General features: G+C 46.5%; 1 protein-coding gene across 1 annotated transcript in view; it reads left to right on the forward strand.

Moving 5' to 3' along the window:
• The window catches only part of LOC126561554 (ecdysone-induced protein 74EF-like), a 47,859-nt gene that overhangs the window by 18,618 nt on the left and 4,091 nt on the right, over positions 1 to 25,150 (forward strand). The window contains exons 2-3 of the mRNA XM_050217773.1: positions 4,686 to 4,901; positions 15,069 to 15,581. Coding sequence (XP_050073730.1) covers positions 4,686 to 4,901; positions 15,069 to 15,581 — 729 coding nt within the window. The remainder of the gene's footprint in view (positions 1 to 4,685; positions 4,902 to 15,068; positions 15,582 to 25,150) is intronic.

Consider the following 25,150-nt stretch of genomic DNA (forward strand, 5'->3'; position numbering starts at 1 on the left):
AGTGCGATCTGCTGGATGTTTGCGTTCGACGCGGAGGCTTGTGGATGGGTTTCCCCGTAGATCCCGTGCAAAGAAACCAACAAGTGGCGAATTTGTGGTGGATAGACGAGACATGGCGATAGTTTCGACGGTAGTTCCACCGTTAACGAGTGCGAGCTACCACCGCGACTCCGTGTGATGCTGGTTAGGAGCTTGGGTGGGAGGTGTAGCAGGGAAGCAGTGGGGGTGACACATGGCCCGAGAAACCCGTGGGGCGGGAGAGGGTAAAGGCGGACGCAACTGAACAAGCCTACAATCTGGGTCAAGGCTTAGCGCGCGGCTCAGTGTGTTACAACAAGGTATACATAAATAATAGCGCCGCCATCGCGGATGGGTTGCTCACTGTCTCTCTCCCCAACATTCCTACTCCTTCACCTCTTCCTCCTTCTTGTCGCTCGAAGACACTGTACGTACGTGTGCCAATGTGTGCACCGACCCGCATGTGCAACGTGTCCAAGCGAGAGATACCGACGGATCTTGCTCACGAGACACTCTGCGGTCTTGGAAGTTCCGGAAGATACTACCACCGTGTGTTTGTGTGTAGATTGGTGGAAGAAGCTGGCGGTGCAGGACAGGGTTGCTTACTAAACTAACAACAACGCCACCAGCGGTACACCATCAGCACAAATAAACGACACACGACAGTTAGATCACATGAAGAAAAAACGATTGTGAATCGATCAACGAATGAAGAGAAGCGAGAGAAAAACAAATTCTACCCTGGGTCTTCTGCAGACACAGCAGACACATTAACTTCACCTTCACCCAACGCTAATGCTGCTGGGGGAGGGAGTTTCATCTCACACAACAACGGACTGTGTAGTGAAGCAATCGATACCTAACCGCGCGGCTCGAATCAACCGATGAGAACGACGGCGAGTGACAGTTGTGAAGCTCTAACACGGACCCAAGTGGTGGAGAGATCTTGTTCTCCTCACTATTGTTTCTTAACCACAACACCACCCCGAAAACGGAGACTGCAAACGGGGTGACTCGGGTGGAATGTAGGAGTTGTAGGTAGACTAGAAAAACACAAACAGCGAGTGACATGCTTTTCATCGCTTGCTTCACACAACCTGTCTGTCAAGGGACCACCAGAAATGAGGAGAGGTGTAGAAGAAGCCGAGCTAGAGCAGCAGAGAGAAGGAAGCCGGTTCGGTTAACTGTCGTGGCCTGTCAGCGGTCGCTAATGTTGCCTGCAGGCGCACAACATTCTACCACCGGGCATGGTCTTTCGGATCGTTTGACTTTCCCTTCCGACGTTAGCCATTAAACGACGTTCCGCGGGAAGTAATGCAAAAAAAAAAGCAATAACCTTACCACATTTAGCTACCGGTATGTTCGTCCTGTACGTTGCTCACCAGCATCACTCTTCACCCAGTTAACCGTCTGATATACCATAGGAAGTGCGTTTCAATCTACTCCAGGGCAATGAAGATAAGCCTCCAGAAGATGTCAGGTGCTGGCTGGCACATGAAATCTCATTACGATAATGGCAATCATATTTCTTGCCCGTTACCCAGCCACTCGTAATTGTGCGAAAGGTGAGAGTGAAAACGGGCAAAACATAAACAGAGGAAAAACCGGACCACAGTTGGCACAACAGAGTGAATCGAGGTTGGACATGGTACGTTGCCGTAAGTTCCAAACAAGAGAGTCCAGCGGCAGAAAAGAAAGTCGGAAGTCGGCCACCCTGAACGGGACTAGTTTGATGGTGCGGGAGACTCCGAACGATGATAGGGGAGAAAGAGAAAGAGTAGGCCAAGGTTAATCACACTGATTGTGTGGCTTAGGTTGAGGTAGGTTGTGGGGTTTTGGGTTTCAATTCCATTTCACTGCGGAGTCCCGCAGACTCGTCAGCCGGAAATGTTTTATTACGAAAAGATGGGTGAACGTTCCGTGTTTCAGACCTTTTTGAAGGGGAGGGAATTTCCGGCCATTGATTCTTAGAACAATTGCTTACAGTAATGCTGGTTCTGGTCGATGGTGGTCAGTACAGTTGTGACGTCTTTCGATTGTGAGCTCATTGGCGGGATTGGGTAAACCCAAGCAGAGACACATCTATCGATTAACTCTTTAGAACTTTAACGATCATTTTTTTTATTTGGGAAGCTTCTCGGTGCTTAGAATATTTAAAAAAGCGATCTTAGTCTCTCAAACATACTCCATGCATGAAAATTATCTCACCATTATTCATATTCCAATTAACTCGCATTATCCAATCCGGGAAGTAGCCGAGATATCACCAATCTCTGGGTTATCGCACGAAAAACACACCCTTTTCTCTGGCATGTTTACGCAAGACGGCGTATGGCGTAATCTCCCAAAAAAAAAAAAAAAGGTCGTAACCGTAAAGGAGCCAACAACAAAAAAATATATCCAAACAAATCGGAATTCAATTCGAGCATTATCTTGCTCCGGACGCTTAACATAGCTCGTAACTTGCATTCCCATCCTTCGCCTCTGCCGGATCCTTTCCGGAAATTGGCGACCCTAAAGACCACCCAAAAATGGGCAGAAGGCTTCACCAACACAGGCCTACGCGGCACGATTCGCTCCATACATACATACCGTCTAGCCGTATTGATCGAAATTCGTTACTCTGTCCATTTTTCCACGGCTCCGGCTCACAAGGATACAACGGCAACGATCAACACCCGAGCGCTATCTGTCTGGTGTTGGTGCGATGGAGCAGTAGCAGTACCAGCAGTAGTAGTAGTAGTAGTGGAGTTTTGGGATCACTCTCGCTCGTTCGTGGAACTCGGGTAGTACCGTGCTCCCATCCCATCACAGCTGATTTCCGAAACGCTTCCGCCCAATGTTTTGTCGGCTCGTTTTCACCTATTAAATTAACCGGCCTGAGTTCCTCCGCCATACTTTCACTCTTGTTGAGTACCTCGAACAATTTGCCTGATCGCCGTGGCATGGGGAGTTGTTCCGACATGCGACCGGCCGAACGAAAGCGAAAGGACCAGGCAACACAAACACTCTCCGGAAGTCCCGCGGTACGAAAACCACTCACGAGAGGATATTTCCTCGTCGAGTAAATGAGCCGGTGCCGGAGAGCGATGATTTCTACCAAGCCGAATTAACGGGCCTCCCGTGGAACGATTTCCACCTGTTAAGTGACATTTCATTCTGCCCGCTTTTCCCTTTTCCCCTTGCCTCTAGCAGTGCTCTCTCACATGTGAGTGGAACGCACGGCGAACGGCAATTTCCGGGCTGCTGCTGCTGCTGCTGCTGCTGCTGTGATGATTGATAAAAAATGTATGAGCAAACGATAGGAACTTTTCATCATATTTAGGTACGCGGGTGAATATTTATGACATTGTTATGCAATTTCTCCGGAACTGCTTGGCTAAGTCCGTCCTCGCTAAGGGTGGAAGCATTTATCAGCAAACTCTGAACCGCCGCCTCTGAGTGAGCAACCAGGAGCCTCCATTAAGGAAGACCGAAAACCGAGTTTTGCTGTCAGTTTGCTTGCGGCGAAAATCAATATCCTGCTGCTCGCTGGCACGGTCACGGGCATCATCTGTCCCGCTGTCCCTCTGCAACAGGGGGGGAAACTTCTGCCCACCACAACCATCTGTTGCTCGCTACCAAGGCAATTCTCTTCGGCCGGTTTATGCTAATGGTTTCGCCGGATCCACTTCCACTCCTAGCCTATTCATGCTTCCCGTGCGAGCGTATGTGAATCGTGTAGAATCGATTAATGCTTGGTGCAGGCGCACCATATTCTGGGTTGGGTTCGTTTTCCATGGCGTTGGGTGAAAATGAACGCCGACCAGGTTTAGTAAACTGTTTACAAAACGCTCCACATTAGCGTAACTTCGGCTGGAGGGAATCTGTTGATCTTCATCAATTTTCCGCATACTCATCGACTTTTCCACCCTTGAGGGTGGGGCTCGTGTTTTGTGTTCCACAGGCTCTCACACGCGCTCTCGTTCTCTTCTATTTCACTCGTCGCCATTGCCGGTTACAAGCCGTTTTTCTCTCGAAGCTTCTCGTTCCGGGTTGTAATTTCCTTGTCTGACAACGGTGAAGCTTTTACGTAATGTTGAGCGTTAAGCTTGCCGCACATACTTTCAGCAGTGTCCATTGTCCATCCATTAGCGAAGAAGGTTAATGTACGAATCATTTCGATTGAGGTGTTGCCTTGTTTTGGTCAGTCTCTGTAGCTTTCTCCGTAATCTGTCAAACTGATTGTTAAGCCCCTCTATAGATTTACATTGCGATTGTTGCTTCACCTTTAAGCTTGTAAAAAGGGTGACCCATGCTCATACCAGTAAATAGTTCCCGTTAAATCTATTTAAACATCCCAAACGTGCATTCACGGCACGTTTCGCAGGTTGAATTGTTGTTAAATCGAACGGCATGAGACCTTGGACGTTTCGGATGAGCGCAAAGATGTCAAAACCGACACCAACCTTCGCCGCTCGATTCTATCACCGAGTCACGAAGCACATCGTGCCGCTAGAACTTTTCTCTGTTCCGGCTCGTTTCGTTCGATGGAATGTGTGCTTTTCTTCCGATGGAACTCGCACCATTTTGCTGCCTCACACTGATAAAAGAGCTGCTGGCGATCGTAAATCGAATGATCTCACTAACCGTGTGTTGTTTTTCGCTTTTCCATTTTATCATTCCAGTGGACACCGAGATACCGATCCTGCCGCAATCGCCGAGCCCTCCGCCACAATCCCAACGGTCGTCCCTGGCCGGTGGGCAGTCACAGCAAGCGTCCAGCCTACTAGCCAGCACGTTGCAGCCGTCCCAGCAGCACAGGCCTCTACTGCACGGGCTCCTGAGCGGTACGCACCTACCGCAGGGACCGTACCATCGTGGCTACAGCACGTCCAGCACAGGTTAGTGAGCCCCAGTGTCGATGATGGTTCTTGCAAACGATTTTTTCTTGTTTACGTAAAACGTGCACGACTAATGTGAGGCTGCAGGTTGAAGGTTGTGTAAAAATAGAAACGATTTTTATTGCGGGGCTGGTGAACACGCGAGAACAATATGCTTTCAAACGCAAACAAACTCATTCGGATCGAAAGCACAAGCTTGCAGCTTCACATCAGATTAAAGATCTTTTTTTTACTTCTAAAGTGCACTTATCTCTTGTTTAATTCCATTTTCACACTTTTCTTACAAATGTTTCACTTAAATTTTCCATTTTTGCTTGAATTAGTAATATTTTTTAAATAATGGTTCATTAAAGTTCGTTGGTTAGAGTTTGGGATAAAATTTTGTCGATCCTTTAAGAAGTTAGAAAAAGATAAAAATTATTGATTTATTATCTTTAAAACACGCAAATTTGCTGATAGTATGCAATAAAAATGAACCTCTACATCGAACCTGACAAACTACGATTGAATATAATTCCGAACTCTAATCTTCGATCAGTTTTATTCCTAATATTACATGTCTGAAAGTTTCTACTTACTACAATCTAATTTTCTATTCTCACAACTTCATTAATATTCAAACATTTTTTCACTCTAAAACCTAAGTTGAAGATATTCTTAGCACTTTTTTGCTGTTTTGATAGTCTTTCAACGTTTCACTCTACATTTTAATGACCGTTTCTATCGCGTTTGACTATTCTGCACTATTCTTCAACGAATCATAGTTAATTTTAAACAAAACAATAATAATAAAACACGCTCCTTACCTTCACAATTGCGTACCATCGCTCGTCCCTCGTCGAACCCCCTTTTTTGTCGTGATTTGTTTTTCCTTCCCGAGAGCGTTTCCCGTTGTTTGTCCTTTGGCTTTCGGTTGCGGTTGCCTGTGCCGTCAAGTTTCACGCAACTTTTCCACCAAACAAACGTGGAACAATAAAAGGAACCAGGAAGGGGGAAAAACAACACGCAACCATCTCTACCCACAGAGGGAAGGATGCTTCTAACGATCCTCGGCGAAGCGCTGTCGATCGGCGCAACCCGCTCGTCAAGATGGTGATAGCCGGTCCCGGTCGGTCACTTTCCGGGATGAAGATGATGATGGGTAGTGTCTTCGGTGCTGAACGGCACGTCGCCACTTATGCGATTCCGGTGCGATATGGGCATTCCCTGGCCATGGCCAAAGGGAACGGGTTTTCCGCGCGATGGCTATTTGCTTTCATTGTTCATTTGTTCGATGTGCGCCTTTCCGGTGGATGTTTACCTTCGTCCTTTTTTTTTGGGATTATTTTTCTTCCCTGCATAAATGTCCCCTTTGATCTTTCTTTCACTCACAGCCTCGGAGAGCAACGCACAGGGTCGTCAATCCCGCATGTTGATTATGTGGAATTATTACACATGACGAGTTGTAATTATGAGTTCGCTTCGTAACGCGAGCTCTCGCGCGTCACGCGGATCCATCAAAATATTCCTTGCCACAACTGACCGGCAGCAAGAGCTAGATTTTGTATGCCCGCATCCCGCTGCCCTACTATTTTCTTTCCATTTACGCGCAGGCAAAGAGAAAGACACCCTTCTGCATGATCCGCGGGCCTTTGTTTTGTGTGTGTGTGTTTTTTCTTCTTCTTCTGCTGCTAGAATTGCTCCGAATTGGTGCAGAAAGTATTAAGGAAAACTGATCGCGACCTTCTTTTTACCAGTTGGGCCGCTAAGAGCTCTGATGTCTTCAAACTGTGAGGAAAGTAAGAGCGCGAAAGGGATCCGCGGACAGTGATGAAACTGGTAGAATTCTTAAAATGTCACAGAAAACAAAAAAACAAGATAGTTTCCATGGTTGGCAAAGCAGAATCTCCTTCCTAGTTTTGAGATTAAGGAAGGGATTGTGAAGAAGGAAAAGACAAAACACATACACACACACACACACCACCGTTGATTCAAATCACAGAAAAGGTAGAGTGACCATTATGAAACCGGAAGTACCTTGGTCCTATAGAAATCGGAACCCATCAAGCACAGAAGTCAAGGGAGCGAAGGATCATCCCCGGGGCTGGCAGCAGGTATCGGTAAAAAAAAACTCCCGTTGCCCGGGAAGCATGGGAAAGCCGGGAAGCATGGGCAATAGAAATGCAAATCACACAGAAGTCCTTCGTACCGTGCACGGTAAATTATTATGATGACGACGGTAGCGACGGTACAGATCTTAATGGACGATGGCCGATGCGGTTGGTTTGGATTTATTTATTTTTATATGAGGAAATAAAACGTAAATCGTCACAGGCAGAGGCACACGACGTGGCAGCCTTTGGAATGGTGGCTGTAGGATTAAAAATTGGTAACGAGGTCCTGATTACGAGAGCTTCTTATCAGACTTCAATCGGGGGTTTTTCGAGTATATTGGCGCTCTATAAAAACAGGTTCATGCAGTTAAAGATAGATGTAAATAAGTCGTCCACCAAATAATCATTTCTGACAGAAGTCAGTACACTTATGGATCAAAATATACTATTCACCTAGAATATATTCTTTTTAATCCATCCTGATTGTTATGAATCATTTCAAGCTCTTGAACATGATAGACAACGTTCTAAGTCATCATTACTTCAGGGGTTGTTACTCTCACCCTTTATAATACTACGCCATCATTCCTTGCAGCGTTTGCAGATTCATCTTCTATTGAACTGTTGACTCATTGTATTGGAAAATCCACACACAGAGTTACATCCCGCCAACCGCAACTAAATCCTCTTGAAGACAATTGACCCCCATCCAAAGCGAAAGGACGAAAGGGTTTTCCACATAATTGCAGCTTTTCCAACCAATTTTGCTGATCATCCTACAAAAACACACACTCCGAAAGCCCTGATCAATATTTGCGACAGATGAAGGATGGTTGGTTGACGATTATGCGCGTAAATGAAATCCTTGCTCAAAACCCAGCAGCTGCAATTGCAATACAACCACAACAACCACACACAAAATAGACGCCTCGAAAACACAAAATTTGCTTACCCATTACTCGGTGCAAATGCGTTGGTGTGTGATTGTTTGCGTAGGAAAGCATTTTTGCACAATGTGACGACCACCGTTTGACCCCTTTCAATTGAGTAATCAATGGCGGCATTATGTTCTGCGCTCTATTGGCAGCTGGCCGAATTGAATGATGACGTGGAAATGGGAGATTGCATCCTTCACAACCGGCTCTCATCTGTTATGCTGTCAAAATTCCCGGGCCCATGTGAATCCATCCGTGGCACGTGTTCGTGTACGCTTTGAAGGAGGTACGACATCGATTTTCGTTACTATTGATCCTTGCGCCGTTTTCGGAAGCGAAACAATCGCCATCGCCAGTGTGAAAGACAAACCGATCCGCAATAATCCTTTTGCTTCGAACTTACCGAGACCGCTGCCGAGCGAAATGGATAAACATTTGACTACGAGGTGATGCACCGGGTTCCTTTGTGCATTCGGTCCTTTCTATCCCGGCCACCCTTTGTGGTTCACTGTTTGCACCCAAAATGCAATACTTCGTCACGGGGTTAACCGAGATAGAAGTCGGTGTGGTGTAACAGGGCACGCTCTTCGTCTCCAGTTACCAAAGATTGAACAAACCGAAACCGATTTGTGAGGATTTAAAGCCAACAACCATGGCGGATGGGTCAAAGAATAATGCCAAAAAAGGGATGAGAAGGGTGTATTGACAAAAACACCCCGAGCAGATGCATCGATCCTAGCAGACAAACGCATCCTTTCCCTTTCACGGATACAGGTGACGAACCTTATTAAAGGATTTCATCGTGCAAACATCTCCAAAGCTGAGTTCTTTATATTTGCACACTGACCAGCGGGTGTTATAAGATCCAAAAATGGTTTTCGCCTTCAACAATGGAATGTCTCGTCGTAATCCAAAAACAGTGCAAAGTGATCCAAAGATTGAGTGGGACGATTTCCGGTGCCGGAGAATGTAAAACAAACCAAAAAAAAAAAACACTTTGTCTCCGGACGACCGGGACGAGATAAATATTTGAAAACGCTTCGTCCTGTTGTTGCAAGTCATCCACGAACGACAGCGAGTGACCTTGGTCGGAAGGACTTCCTCCCAGCGCCCTGTTTTACATAACCTTCGCCATTACAGCACACTCATACTGTTGGCGCACGTGCATCGAAACAAAACCTTCGCCGTCGTCGTCGTCGTCTTTTGAAGTGTGTAAGTTTAGTGTCCCGGCTTCATGCATGAGTCATGATGGAAGGTTTGTTCCGGCACTTCTTCCGGGGCTCTTCAATCGAATCGTCTGCGATACATCCTTTTTGCTCCCGGGGAGCTCAAGTGCTCCGACCGCCACCTACTCGCCCACCAAGGATGGGGTGCGAGTGGGTGGCGATCCTTTTTTTTTTGCAGTTGTTGTTCCTCGGACACGGTCCTCTAGAAGTGGAGGAGCACACCAGGGAGCATGCCGGAAATCGTGTTACACTCTCGCCGTTGGAACCATCGTCAGCTTCCGGTGGCCGGGTTTTGCGTACTCAAGAAGCTCTGGCCGTAGAATAGGTTTATGGCTTCGGCTAGCTTTTACCGGAGAAAAAAAAAAGGTTCGTTGGCGTTCATTCCCTTCTGCGCTTCGCCAATCAGTTATTCATGAACGATGTGCACGGTGTATAAAGGCATCACCAGAGAAGGAAGAAATAAAAGAACTCACGTAACTTCCCTTCCGGGGACCGGTTGGAGCAAGTTGATTTCGTAATTTCCGCTAGTAAGAGAAGTAAACCCATGAACGACAGGCACCGATCCTTGCCGGTCGTCGGTGTCGAACGTCGAGTGTGTGTAAAATAATTTATTAACAAAAATCAATTTGTAGGACTTGCATACGAATGTAGCCTCGAACACACGCGAAATTCCACAATCAATTGATGTGTGTTTTCATAAAACAAGATATCAAACTTTTTAATAGAACTGAATTGAGCTGAATTGTCTTAGTAAACATTTTAAAGCCATATTTGTTACGAAACTACGTTGTATGAGCAATTGGCTGCAAATATTTCATACTACGAACGGTAATCCATAAATAATTGCAAATGATTTCAACTTCTAAATCAACCTAATAAAGGGTAGCAAGTAAATGAAAATATCATTTCCAGTCTGTTTCCATCTTACTCAAAACCGCTCAATCAAGGTTAGCAGAAGCCTTGGTAAACAGGCACACCACCAAAACCGGGGACCATCCTTTCCAATGTCCGCCGCGGTTCAAATGACAGATGAATCAATTACGCAAAGTTGACCGGTCGCTTCTAAAGTACGCAACCACCGTACGTACAGGAAAAAAGGATGCATCGATTTGGCCGCACACAAGAGTAATGGTAATAATACCCGGCAAAATGGACCCTCGGACACATAACATCGTTTAAGACGCGAGAGAGAGAAAGAGCCATCCCCTTCTTCGCTTGCTTGGAAGCTAACTGGAAGATGATCCTTGCCAAGATTATCTTTCCTTTCTCCCCCTCTCTCTCTCTCTCTCTCTCTCTCTCTCTCTCTCGCCTTGAAGGGTTTTAGTCTTTTCCGCCTCGTAATCCTGCTGATTAAACCAAGCACATTTCGGTGCAAAGAAAGTCGTGGCCTCGACTGGCCAGGAAAGGATTTAAGACATTGTATGTTCTGCTGAAACTGTCCCTCTGTCGCCTGTCTCTGCCGAGTACATGGCCGTGAGTGATCGTTGTTTGATGGCTTTTCCGTGTCACTTTTGCACTCACCCCATTTCCCCTCCCTATGTTAATGCCTTAAACTGTGCCTTCCCCAAACCGAAACGTGACCAAATCAAGCGAAAAGCAATAAATTACGATGACACATTTCTTTGTCGCCTGATCGACCTCAGCCGTTCTCACCTATGCTGCCACCCTTTCGGCACCGAGCTGGCGAAAGGCATGGAAACGGTAAAACTAGCTCATTTTGCTTCTTTTTTTACCATAAATGTCAGTGTAGAATAAAAAGTGCGTTAGAAACTTACAACCGGACAAGCCGGCTGACTGACCGACCGGCTACTGAGCAAATAAATCATTCGCGGTTCCTTACGCGCCACGGATCTTCGCGGGGAAAATCCCGAAGGAAAAACACATACCTTAGCGAAGCAATTAAACGGACGCAGGATTTTTCGTGGACGTTGAAAACATTCGTGAGAATACTGAAAAGGGCGTAGAAGACACGGTTGTCGAACCGAAATTCAACGCTCCGCGCAAAGATAACATTTTATCGGTGCTTTCATTTTGGTAGACTGGATCACGCGATAAAAGTGCAGACCGTTAGATGGTGTTTTTTTTCTGAAGGAAGGACACATTGCAAGCGAGGACGAATTTCCGGTTGTTCGGACATTCCGGGTCTTACGCTTCAATTCAACCGTTCGCTAGTTTTGTTTACTATTATCAAACGTTGCCTGCGAGTTCTTGAATTTCACTTCCTTGTTTCTTCGCATCGCTCTTAAGGATCTCTCCCGGCAGGGAATCCCGCTCAACCCGTCGGGGAAAGCATTCAAAGTATGCAAACATAAATGACAAAGAAATCAAATGTGCACATGGGGAATTTTACGAACAGAAGGGTGAAGGGATGCTGGACCGAACTGACCAGGGTGAGGTCCTGTTTCCCTTACGAACCCGAACACGGCAAACAAGTATGTGTCACTGTGCTTGGAGTCTAAAAAGGCTCTCTCTCTCTCTCTCTCTCTCTCTCTCTCTCTCTCTCTCTCTCTCGCTCGCTCTGCACGGCGGCCCTCGGTTGGTTTGATGACCGGTGTTGAACTAGTCCATCAAATTGTTGCGATTAGCTGCGCCGCTCAATCAGCGCGCTCCCTCCAAGGAAGCAAGAAAACAAAGCCAGAGAGGAGCAAAAAAAAAACTTCACACTGATCGTCTAATACTTCCTTTCCTAGGCAAATGGGAAGGCAATAATACCCGCGAAACAAGAGCAGCAGAAACAACCATATTTTATTCCGTAACCCTTCGTTTCTTCGGGTGATTTCGACCGTTGAAAGGATTGGGCCCCGAACCAAAGGGTCTTCCTGGTTTCACCTGAACGAGCCATAGCTCGTTTTGTTGCGCGATCGCCTGGTAAGCCAAGGTACCAGAAATAACGAGCTCAGTGTGTTTGATGAAGTCGAGAAGATGTATATGCACCAGCTAGCAGTAAAAACACATTCCGAAGCAACCGGGAAGGATAATCTCTATCCCTTTGGGCTATGGTATCCTCCGCCCAGCTCCGGGAACTCGCTTCTCCTTTTCCGGGTGCGTTGAAAGTTGAACAAGCCGGGCAAACCGGAAGTTGTTTATTGAGGTCGGCTTGGCGTTTGGTGATGCGTGGCGCACAATTGCTTCCACCAATTAATATGGCGAGTTTTTTTTACTTTTTCTATGTGTTCATTTCGTTATCCTGTCCTGTTGGCTGCCTGCAAAGTAGCTATCCTTGAAATACTTTGTTTGAGCATTTGAATATTTGGATAGGCGAGTTTTGTTTCATGTCTTTTTTGTGTACTTTTTTACGTACTTTGCACTTTTTCTAGTTCTATTGCACAACATTATTATGTTCTATTCCAAACTGTTTCTTTCACGATTTTAATTCTTTAAAAGGGCGATTAAATGCTTTGGCTTATTAAAACAGAAGCAAACAATCATTGAATTATTTCAATATTTAGAAAAAACTATATTTTACTACTTTTTTACGACTATTTAAAATTTTTGCACCTTTCTTACTTTTATTTCACAACATTTTCATGTTCAATTTCAACTCCTCACATAAAAAGCTCTTTTAAAACACCATTTTAATGGCAATCGTTTTACCAATTTTCTTTGAACCTTTTGAATAAATTTGCCAAACTAACCCTAAACGACCTTCTCACGCACCACATTCGTGCAGTTTGTCCGACTGTCCCATTTCCGTACGCAACGTCCGCTACCTTGGGCGCATTCGAGCTGGACGACGATGGTTTCCTGGAGAACATTTTCCATCTGCGCTCGATGGAGAAATTGAAAAGCTCCCACCATCAAGCGTTCCTCAAACTTGCAAGTACGTACCACATACACACACACACACACACACACACACACACGCACCTTCGTTCAAATTTTTGCACATGTCCCTTTTCTTTTGCGGCCTCTGTCTGCCGATGTTCTTCACCAGAACTGAATTTGTTTTATTAGAATGTATTGAGTTCTACGTTCCGAATCACGGTTCCGATCTGCTTTTAGGGAAATTGATTTTAATTTCATAGGATTTTCCGTGTAAAATTATGAATCATGCTCATCGAGAAGGAAGCAATTCTATCCTCTGCCGATTCCCACACATTTCGTTGACAAAATATGAGAAAGTGAATTGCAACCAATTGAAAGGAAAAGAGGTTTGTTCTTTCCGAAAATAAGAGAAGCAGAAATTATAATTAATGGTTCCGAGTTCTTTCCGTACCGAGCGACTCGTGGAATTATTCCTACGACAACAAAATCCCAAAAACAACCTAGAAATGTCTCCATAAAATCACGGAAAAGGTTAATGCGTGCGACGATGGCAAAAAAGGAGTAAAAACAGTCAAATCATGTTCGCATATGGACCGCATACTTTACAAACCCATCACATTATTCTTGCTCGAGAAGCGAACCCCGTACCCCGTTCTGTTATTCTTTCCCGAGCATTGCTAACTTCCACTCACCTACACACGCCCGTGTCCTTTCCCAACGGTTTTTCGCACAGAATCCATCTCCATAGCTTCACACACGAAAAACACAAATATTATTCCAGTGCCCAATCAGGCATGGTTCGACAGATCCTTAATGATTTTGGCTACTGCATTTTCAATTCCTCCGATTACAATTTCTCATAGCGAATGGTTCGTGCGCCGAAGGATGAATGAGGTGTCCCAAAACTCGCTATCAACCTCCCTACATTTGATGGTAGCTGCTTTTGGAAAGGAAAAAAAATCCTGCCACACAGCAAAACCGCTTCTTGAACTTGAATCAAGTACTGCAATCCCTGTACCGTCGATCCTGAACCTTTTCCATTCACAGTCTGTGCTTGTGGAAGGAAAAAACCACTGTAACTACTGATCGCTTCTGCTACCGATTGATCCTTGTGAGAGCGTGTTCCGTTCTTTCTTACACTTTCCCACAACGAAACGGACCTTTTTTCCAAAAGGGCCTAATTTCGGTGCCAATTGTTGTCGGGATTCCGGGACGCGATGATCGAAAATTGGTACCCGCCCACACCACCCTTGTTCTCTCTCTCTCTCTCCATCTTGAACTCGCCTACACCACACGCACACACACTCCCTTTTATCCCTTTTATTCGTCACCCTCCGGTTGGAGAGATTTGCTATAAAAATGATATCGCTTCTCACCTGTACCGATCCCTTTTTGCTTTAGCCCATCTTTAGGGCATGCGAAAAAGGAAAAAAAACACAAAAAACGAAGAACGTTGTTTTATAAGAAGTGGACCCCTTTTTTTTGCTCGATACCTTGATTCCTTCGCTTTCCTGCTTTCCTGGATTAAGATGCGTGGAATGCGTCGCACAATAATAATAACAACGTTCCGGGTGCTATAATGGTCTGGTCGTTACAAGGTACTAACGCAGTGGGAAGTCGTCGCGAATCGTATCGAAAATGCGGGCTTTTGATCCAGAGGAGGATTAGATGGGAGAAGTTTGAAGAAAAAAAAACACTTTTGGCTATTTACAAACAAAGGAATGCAACAGAAAATCCTTCTCCTTCAAGAAGACGCCCCTAGAGCGTCCTCGGGAAATTGCCAGGAAGTGTGCATGCTGTGCATCCTTTGCTTCTCGTCGTAGACTTTAAGTCGCGCTGTTCGTGAATTGAAGCGCAATAAATACTCTCGTTAAATAGAAACGTCAGCCAGAATCCTTGTTTAGAATGAATCTGTTACTTTGGTTTTGTTTTGTTCGCTAATCGTCTATTGTAAAGTTGTCCTAAAGACACACAACCCTCAAATCATACAATCCAGACCCGATCTGCGATCGCATACATATATCGTGTCCGTCAGCTGCAACGTTGCTGGAAAAGAATTTAATGTTTTCGTTTCCGATTCTCTGTCTCTTCCCTCGCCATGCCCGATACTGACATCCTGAACCGCCTCACCGAAACAAACCCAAAAAGGTTCACTACCTCCGAGTCCCGCCGACAGTGGAGTGTCCGATGTGGACAGCTCCAGCAGCGGAGGCCAGCCGGCCTGCAGTGACGAGCTGAAGGCTCGCCTTGGCATTCCGACCAGCAGCACCGGACCGGTCAGCAACCAACCGGGCCAACCGTCACATCCGCACCAGCAGCAGCAGCAACAGCAACACCAGCAGCAAGCATCCCAGCAGCAACAACAGCATCACCAGCAACATCACCAACCACCACCGCCCCAACATCAGCTCTCGCAGAGTCAAGGACTCTCGGTGCATCCGAATGGAGGGACCGGCTCACCGAACGGCGGTACGGGCGGTTCCCTCTCGTCCTCGTCCGCTCTCTCCCAGGTGGCAGCGGCTGCCGTCGCTGCGGCCGCCACCCAACAGCACCTACAGCAGCAGGCCGCCCATCTACAGTCGGGACCGTTTCTGCGACCCAACTTTTACCATCACAATTCGCCACCGCTTCGCAACATCTGGAACCAGCGGAGCGTACCACGTAAGTCTCGATTATACCCGAATATATATTACAACATATCCCCAGCATCGTCGAAAACAAAAAGCCGATTTATTACCTCCAGCAAAGTCGAGAATACTCGCGCACACGCACCTCCATTCTTATCAGCCAGGGTGGCCGAACTTCGCGAGATTACGCCAGCAGTTGCGAGGTGGTGCATCGTTCCTTGTGTCCCTAACGTGCTAAAGTTCGGCCGTTCCGACACTTTGCACATGTAATACGCTAGTCTTTGACCCGCGAGCGAGTAGTAGAAATCGGTGGTACATGTTACGGCTGTTTTTTGGTCGATGTTACAGGCCTGTTCGAGCTGATATTTGGGTGGAAGGGAGAGGTGGAGCGCTTTCAGTTATCAGTCTGCTTGTTTCCCCGTTTGGCACTGCAAAAACCTTGCGCTGGCGCTTTTTCGGCTGCAACTGTGCATGCATCGTGCCGTGCATTCAATTCCCGATAAGGAGGACGCGCGCGCGCACATAGTACACGGAGGTACCTTGCGATAAGCTGGGTACGGTGGGGCGTATCTTGTTCTTGGTTCTCTTGTTTCTATCGTTCATTTAGTGTTATGTGTATTTTATACTGTTTGTTTTGTGCAACGCGCTTACAAACGCGTTTACAATCGGTGGATGGGGTTGTGGTTTTGGGAGAGCTCTGGAGCAGAGCTGGTGTACAGAGGGGCAGAGAACGGGGAACAGTTTTATCAGTTATATTGTACTTTAAAATACTTCCTGATTGAAGACGCCACTAGAGACGGTTGGTGTTGCGCTGTCCGATAGCGTAAGTCGTACGATCATAGAGACCGTGTTTTTTGCGGTACTTTGGCCTTCTTTTTTACAAGAGGGGCTATTTTTGGGTACTTTGGTCTATATGACAGTCTTCATGTGATCGATTAGCTGGCAGTCGGAAAGAAAAATGTTGCTGGGATTGCATAACGAAGGAATTTGAACAGATTTTTAGAGCGGGTTCACGCTTCATATTCGATCGCGTGCTTTACGAAGCCATTGAAATGGAGCATCAGGTAGGAGTGTACCAGCTTACACCACGCGGACACAATTAAAATCTCACCTGGACCCTCGTTCTCTCGCATCTCTGTGATGGCGCACACGGGCTGTGTGACGTATGTGCGACTCTCTTCACTAACCACTCGAGGTCAATTGGAAACGATTTTCGCAATAATACGTGGAGGAGCATCACCCACTGACCACCCATCCACCTACTACTGTTTGTACTCTCTCAGCTGGGTTCCGCTTTCTATTGAAGATAAAATTGTTTTGTTTCACATCTTCTTGCACTCGCTGCCCCCCGTCTGCATGCAAACCCTTCTAGACAACAACCTTCCCTCAACTAGGATCTGTGTAATGGGCGGGTTGGTGTGCGCGCTTGGTAACACTAATAAAATGGCAACCCCACGACCGAAACGAAATCATTCCGCCGTTTTGCGGAAGAAGAAAATTCGCAACATTCTTATCGAACAAACGAGCTCCATCAGCGCTCCCAACCCCACCCAGGGTTGGGAAGACGGACAGAGATGGCTCGATTGCGAAAGAGTGGGTGAGAGAATCGTCTCCAAATTTGCGTTTCAAGGACGTCGCAAAGGCGTCACCGCTGCTGCTGCGACCGTCTCTGGTTGAAGTACACCCCACAGTAAGTGAGTAGAATAGCAGCAGCTTTACGGACACCGAAATTGTTGGGTATGTTAGTGTGTTGTGCGCACATTTTGGACACCACCAGACGCACAAGCTGGACGAAATCCAGGGAAACAGATAGCAGCAGCAAAAAAAAACCTCCCAAAACGACCGTCTGGATAAACATTTACATTTCGAATGAACATTCTTCTCTTCCCGGTTGTTGAGCGGAGGCCAGCGTGTGCGCTTCTCCATCGGTAGGCGGCAATGTATGCAATTTGCTGCTTCGTGGTGTGTGCGTAATGTTTTGCGATTTCCTCATACCAGAACGCGCACTATATTCTACCTCATTTGGGCCCCAGCTGAAGCAGTAGAAGCGAAAGACGAACGCACTCCGTGGAATGTTAACCTCCGCGTTTTTTTCCTGTTGATTTCATTTTGTTTTTATAACCCAACAACATTGTTAAAACTGCTAAAATTATCAGCGACATTGAGGGACCAGTGGATTGACCAAACAATGCACTTCGGTGTGCACCTGACAGACACGTCACTGCCAATTTTCGTGTGTCCCGTAATGTCACTAATGATGGACTCGGCTTGTTACATTTTCGCAAACGGAAATGCGTTTCAACGCGATAGATTTTTTGGCTTGTTTCGGCTAGGTTGTTAAACACATGCATGGATCATTCGGTACAGGATCTGCCATATCCACCCCCTCTCTCACCCAGTCGCGTCTGAGCCGGAGATTCACGGTTACACATGATCATCATCTGTCCGATTATGGCTGGCACCAGCCAATCTGTGCAATGTGCGGAAAAAATATCCCACACGCCAGGAAGAGTGCTGCCACTGCACACAGGAAGACACAGACTGCCGATCATTTAGTGCCGTTCTATATTTGGGAGGCTGCAGAAACTCGAACCAAACAACAACAAAAAAAGGGAAAAAGGTTTTTGAAAAATGTATACATCAAGCACACATCATCACACCAACAAGCATCATTTTGTTGTAAGAAGCTGCAGCGAGCAAAGAAACGAAAACCCCTCTGCTGCTTCTGTATGCAACGTTACATGTCGCCCGATTCTGTATTACGATCATTACCGCACGCCATCGGTGTGGGATGAGCAGAAAATATATTTTAAACCTCCTCAGCAGCAAAAGAAAAATAACTCTTTTTCCTTCCTGTCCTGGCTTTTCTTGAAGCTGGGCGTACGTCTGCTAGATTCGGCATATTATTGCATTGGTGCAGCTGGTGGATATATTTGCAACAGACAAACAAACCTCCCCCCTCCCCCCCCCCAAAAAACCCCGCCGGAAACACGGTACTGACCGGTCAGTGAACCTTTGCCGCGAACGTCACACATCCCGTAAACAAAGCATTAATCACTCCACTGTCATTCCAACTGTCCCCGGGTGTACGGAGATCTAATAAAACGAATGCACCTTGTTGCAGTGACAGGTCGGCACCAAAACTTCTCAAAATACTGCTCCAAAAGCCAATCTGTCACAGGAATAATTAAAAACCGCTTATACTACTAACGCCGCGTGATCTCATAAACCCTGACAACGTTTGTCACCTGATTATGCGTGATGCTGGAATCTGACAGAAACTGTGTGGCAATAATAATCATCATGCACCACCTCCACGCATTAGAGGGCGTCACAAAATGTTATCCTGTTCACAGATCGCTTTGCAGATCACCCAGACAAACTGTGGCGATCTTTGCTACATTTTATTGTCACCTCGCTGCCTCCTTGCATCCTGCTGAGTCGTCCACCAGCTCCAGAAAACTCTTTATTTAATAGCCCATTAGCGAAAACACCGGCAACAATTAGCAAAACGTTCGAGAACGTTGAAACGTATCATCCGAGGAATATCACCACACCACTCCCCAAGAAGATCCCAATTTCGCACATCACATCACCCACCTAATGCATCCTCCTTCTTCGCCGCTGCATGGACGGGCGCACGGTCGCACGCGTTACCGCATGCAAAATTTATTATCAACAAATGGTGTGCAACTTCCGTATTGCCTTCCCGAAAACTTGCTGCAAACACTGCGTATCTCACAGACACAGACTCGCGACGAACTCGTTCATTTGCTGGGGAGAGTTACTGTGTGCCTTCGTTTTGCTTCTTTTCGGCCAGACATTGATAACGCAAACATGCGAATCAACCTTCCCCGCATCCATCGGGCGCTGCTGTGCGTTTGTGTGGTCTGGTTTTTTTTTTGCCAATTGCGATAAGAATGCGTTTCAGTTTTAGTTGGTCTTTTCCCTTCGTTCTTTTCGCGATTGCGGCCCGAGCAGCGTTGAGTTTTCGATGACTGTGATGGTTAGCTTCTTCGGTTGGAAAGAGAAAAACGCACAACACCATATGGACCGAGCTGAAGAGTAGGAAGAGCCTAGCTTCGGGTAGGTAGAAAACAACGTTTTCAGCCCAGAAACGAGGAGCTTTAAGCGAGGTGCATACGTGACGAACGTAACCGCATGCAGCAGTAAGATGATAGCTGAGTACTAGGGCGATGGAGATGGTACGTAGGAGAACGGAGCAGAGTGGTTAGTGGGTGGTGCAACGTGTTGATAACATGCAGTTGCTAAAAAACGCGATTTGATAGTATTCGGAATTGCACAATCACGGAATTACGGAATACTAATGAAGGCATTGCTAGAGGTTCGCTAATTTTCCAATAGATGACGCTATTAATGAATTTCCATTAGTCAGGGTTCAAATCCGAACCATTCCCCCGTATTGAGGACTTGTCTGATCCAGCTACATGGTAGCAATAAGTCGCATATGCCAATAGATATCCGGCATGATCTCGGAGACTGTTAAGCCAACAAGCAGAAAAAGAAAGAGAATCCTCTAAGTATCTTGTCAATAGTCGGACGAGGATGATTTATTTAACCATTAAAATAACTAACACTAAAAGACGCTCTCGCTCAATCGTGATAACCTTTGACATTCATAAGGAAATGTGTTACTTAAACATCCAACAAACTTGCTTTTGCTTGTCAAACATGTATGTAACACTACTCTAGAACCTACTATTAAGGCAAAGCTCTGCTAAAATAGATATGTTTTGCCTTCTTTTTCTCCTGCTCCAGCGAGCGTTACGCAGCTCCACCGGAAGAAAGCTCTCTGCTTAACGTCACCCGCTCACAGAGCCTAAGGGACGTGCCTTCTGCTTCATTATCAGTTTTCTCGTCCCAGCCCCATTCTTAGTAAGACAACTTTTTTCGGGGTACATTACCTCAGCAAATACGCGGCCTCAAAAAAACACCCCTAAGCCGTGACACTTCCGCTTGGCTTTGCAACAAAATCCACACTTTCCATGTGTGTAAACTGGGCGCCGCCACGGTACCGTTTTTCGGCCGACCGTGTTCGCCACTGCCGTTGCGTGCCGTTTGTTTTGCGACTTGCTGAAGGTCAGTTCTGAGGCTTCTCAGTCCGGTAAGCTACCCTGGACTGGCTAGCTATAGGGGGTGGGTGCGCTTATGCAAACGAAGAAATCCGCGAACGATGCACGAAGAAATAACACGACCACCGAAGGAAAACACAACAACGCTTTTCCGTTTGTCTTTTCCTACCCCAAGTGTATGTGTATGTGTGTCTGTGCGATGCAGTTTTCTGCTATGCAAAATAGAAACTCAAACTCTTGGTGTCAGACACGGACACTCTAGGGAAATAACCCTTTTTTTTTGGAAACAGAACATTACAGGGGAAAAAACGAAAACCCTCGCACAATATGCAGCAATAAGTTATGGTCAAGCCTATCGACTATCACCCCCCCCCCCCCCCCCTCCCCTTTCCACAACGCCAACACGTGCCACACTCGCGGTTTCGAAGGCCAACGGCGAGGGAGAAACTCGCCAGAACGGACCCTTTGCGTAAAGGTTGCGGTTTTGTCGGCGCCGCTAGAACCGATGTTGGAAAGTTGCCTCGACCGTATTTGCTCGGCATTCATCGGCGGATGGAATTCGCAAACCGGAAGTAACATCGATGTGAGGGTGTGTGTGTGAGTGTGTGTTTCTTGTACAGGTTTACGAAACTGCCCCGTTGAGAAGGAAATACCTTCAGACAGCAGCGCGCCCAGGTACGTGCAGAGCATCGTGAATTCTTGCCGGTAAAACCTGCTTCAATCGAGATCCCGCTCCGTGTACGTCGTTAGTGATTCATCGCACCTCAAGAGCGCAACCCGTTCCACTGACTCACCTCACCAGCAGAAGAGCTCCGATGCGATCTACTTATGAAATATGCTCGATACTAGCGGACCGGATGCTCCAAAAGAACTCTAATGACGCAACAAAACAAGTGTACTGCTGCACGAGACTGCAATGTCATGTGGAGGTGTTTAGTGTTCAATTCCTTCCTTCCGGATCCGCTTACGGAGCCGTCGGAGCCAACCGGTGAAGCAAACGTAAACGTGCAGCCCTTGAAGTGGAAGTTGCTAAGCTAACTTGCCAACCTGAAGCCTTAGGAAAGAGCGCCTAGAACGGGCGGCAGTGTATTGCAACACACTTGTTTGTCTAATGCACCACCGGCACCATGACTCTCTCTCTCCAAACATGCGCGCTCTGTAAACATCCTACCTGCTGCTGGAGCGTGCATTCCATCAGCGGGAACGCATTCCTGACTGGAAAATCGAATAAAGAAGAAAAAAAGCCCATAAATAATCGAAGACACACTTTTGCATTCCGGAAGGTCGGATACGACCGGATCCCGATATGATCAGTTCACTGAGGTGGTTTATGGGGATCTCTATGCAAATCAATTTCCCGAAGCTCCCGGAACTAACACTCAAGACGCCGGAACTCGAGTATCTTGGACTGAAAGGAAAAAAGGGCAGACAAAACACAACACACAAGGAATAATTTATTCTTCGCACCCTTTTTTCACGAGCCCTGTGCATCTTTGCTTGATCCCATCAGCGATACTTGGCTCTGGGTGTCTGGATATGTCGAGACGGACAGTTCTTCTTCTGTCTGACGACTTCCGTTCATGTTCCGGGAGCAGCGCAGTAAACGCTGAGCACACAAAAAAGGCATCGTGTTCCTTATTCTCGTTTTCCAATCCGGCTCTGGCGCATCATCATCACCGTCGTCATTACCTATGCAATGTGCATCCACAAAACTGCCGTACTGCAAGTGCAATTCCGGCGCAATATGATACGGCTGTTCGACTTTTTTTCCGGTAACTCTTTCTTTTTGTCAACTTCCAAGACGCAGAGACATGACATGCGCTGGAGTTGCCATTAAAAACACCCACCCCACTCATCACACTCACCCATTTTCCGCTTCCGTTCGTGTTTTGGGAGATTCTGTGATCGTTGCGTAGATCGTTGACCTTTCTGTGCTTGGCGAAAATGATCTCGACCGGAGACGACTGTTCAGGCTTCAAGCGTCAAGCCCGAAATTGAGTCAAATTAAGCAATCAAACAAAACACGCGCGGGATGAGGACCTGTGGGCCGGGGTTTTTTTTTTGTGTTTGTGTGCGGATCACACTGTGCAAAGATCACATTTCATTCCATTGGCTGCAGCGTATCCGCCATCCGCGTTCCGCATTGGAACTTTGCTGTATCCAGATAAAATTAAACCATGCTGTAAATACTCTCTCATACACACTCGCATCTTCTCCATCGCTTAAAGATCGCTTTCTTCAATCGAAGTCTTTATTTCGGCGAAAATGTGGAATTTATTTTTATGCGTTTCCTGTTCTCGCGCCATCTTGCTGGCTTGTTCCGCGATTTTTCTTATATTACACCCCACCCCAGTGCTAATTGATTCGATATACGCTGTATGCTCATCATCATGGGGCATATTCAGCATCGTTAGCAGAGCGTTAGACGGATGCTTGCCGGATCACCGTTTTTTACGAGCTGTTTTAGAGCGTCTTCCAGCGCCGGATCGTAAATATAAACGTACACATACCATTTTGCCATATTTTTTTTGTGACAGTTAAATTCGGTGTCACCAATTAATTTGCTCGCTTCCATATCACTGCCTTTGACGCAGACACACGAGTGAGTGATTTTATTGTGCGTCCAACGTGTCATCATCACTGCCAAAAGCGTCCCGTAGTTTAACCATTATTAAACACTTCCGGCTTCTCCAGTGCCTCTGGTGTCTTTTTTGGGGGAGGCCATTTTATGCGTCCTTCCTTATGGCACGCTACTACCCATCAGTGCGTTCTGTCCCTAGCACGTTCTGCCATTGCAATTTGTAAAATAAAATCGACCATTAATCGGTTTCAGCAGTTCTCGCTCCATTGTCTGGTATGGAACCGAATCGGAAGCAGCAAAATGGCATGGCATGGCATGGGTGGTCAGGATCGCTTCCAGCGAACAGCCAACCAAATGTGTACTGGCGAACTTCGGGCCAGTTGCACTTTCGTCAAATTGCGCATGCAAATCGCAGTCAAATCGCATTCACACGGAAACACTCGAGACATGGGAAGGTTGGTGCAGCAGTGCTGCAGGTAACTTCCTGATGCGTCGGCAAACGGCAATTAGTGGTTTGTCTGGCTTCCGTCGGCTGGACGCAGACAGGTTCCCTGTTCTTTTTTGCATCTTGATCTTGATTTTGGCTTTGTCTGGTCTGGTTCGTCAGCTGCGCATCCGTTTTTTTTTTTTTCTTCTTCGGAATGGTAAAATCAAGAAGGTGTCGGAATGGGTGTAATGCTGTTCTTCCTCTGGCTCGTATGGGGTGTTATTTTAATTTCTGCTTCCATAAGTACCAGACAAGTTGAAGCGCACATGTTGTGTGTTTAGGACCGTTTTTTTAAGATTTCACCAGAAGTACCAACGCTGATACGATTCGATGCACGACCTTCAATAAGGGCTGCTCCAAAAATCCTACATCATTAAAGCCTTTATCAAGGCGTATTCCGCCATCCAACACTTCGCGATCTTTAATCTGATTAGATAACAGCACCACCTTAAGATGAGAACGGGAACCATTACCACATCTTGAAGTCGTTGATGTAATAAGCTTCCTTCTTTTTCATAGCTTCTGCTCCATAAGAACCAATTGGATAATTTCGATCCGATGTTCCGGTTTTGTGTGTGTGCGTGTGTGGTTTTTGTCTCTATTCTTGCACAACCCACAACCCCAAGCGCCACCCCACCCGGTGACCTTCAGCGAATGCAACCAAAGACAATGTGTCGATGACCACGTCGCGGTGGCGGTTGATGTGCGCGCGGCATGCGCGTTACGGACACGTCCCGTATTGTTTGTTGTTTGGCGGAAGGAAGCCAGTTCGGTTGGGGGCGCGCGGTCACAATGAACGAACGAAAGAAAGAGAGTCAGAATTAGCGCAATCAATTACTCGGCCGCAATGTAAATAGCCAATGCAATTGTATATAATCCTCCCTAGGTTCTAGGGAGGTGGTAAAGACAGTAGGGCAGAAGTGGGTGAAGTATGAAATAATTTAAAATAGTATAATGTAATGCAAAACATTCACCTCACCCCATCATCAGTGGGGTCAGTTCCGTTCATGAGCGGGTTCTCGTCAGTCAATGTTTACATCGCGTCAGGAAATGAACGACCGGCGATTGTGTCTTTCCACAGCAAATTATTATCCTGACTCTAAAGTAAATTCTAGCTAATTAAAACGTCAAAAGAATCTTCCTGCATCTACTAAAAATCCAAGTAACCAACACCGCTGCTCCAAACGCACGTGACAGTCGATCACTACTCAGCTAATGCGACTAAGATATTCGCTTACGCCATTCATTTGGCCATCTTTTTCCGGTTTAACGTGTCTTTTTCGTACTTCCCCAAGGTGACACTCTGGTTTGGTGCATACACACACCTCCATTTTCTCCTTCTTCCCTCGTACAAGCTCCTCCCTCTTCCTTTCCTGCCTGGATTCCATACTTCCTTTGCCTTTGGTGGACTTTAAATGCTGCACGTGAGTTCGCCGTCGCTT

This window comes from Anopheles maculipalpis, chromosome 3RL, assembly GCF_943734695.1.
Source record: "Anopheles maculipalpis chromosome 3RL, idAnoMacuDA_375_x, whole genome shotgun sequence".
Lineage (NCBI taxonomy): Eukaryota > Metazoa > Arthropoda > Insecta > Diptera > Culicidae > Anopheles > Anopheles maculipalpis.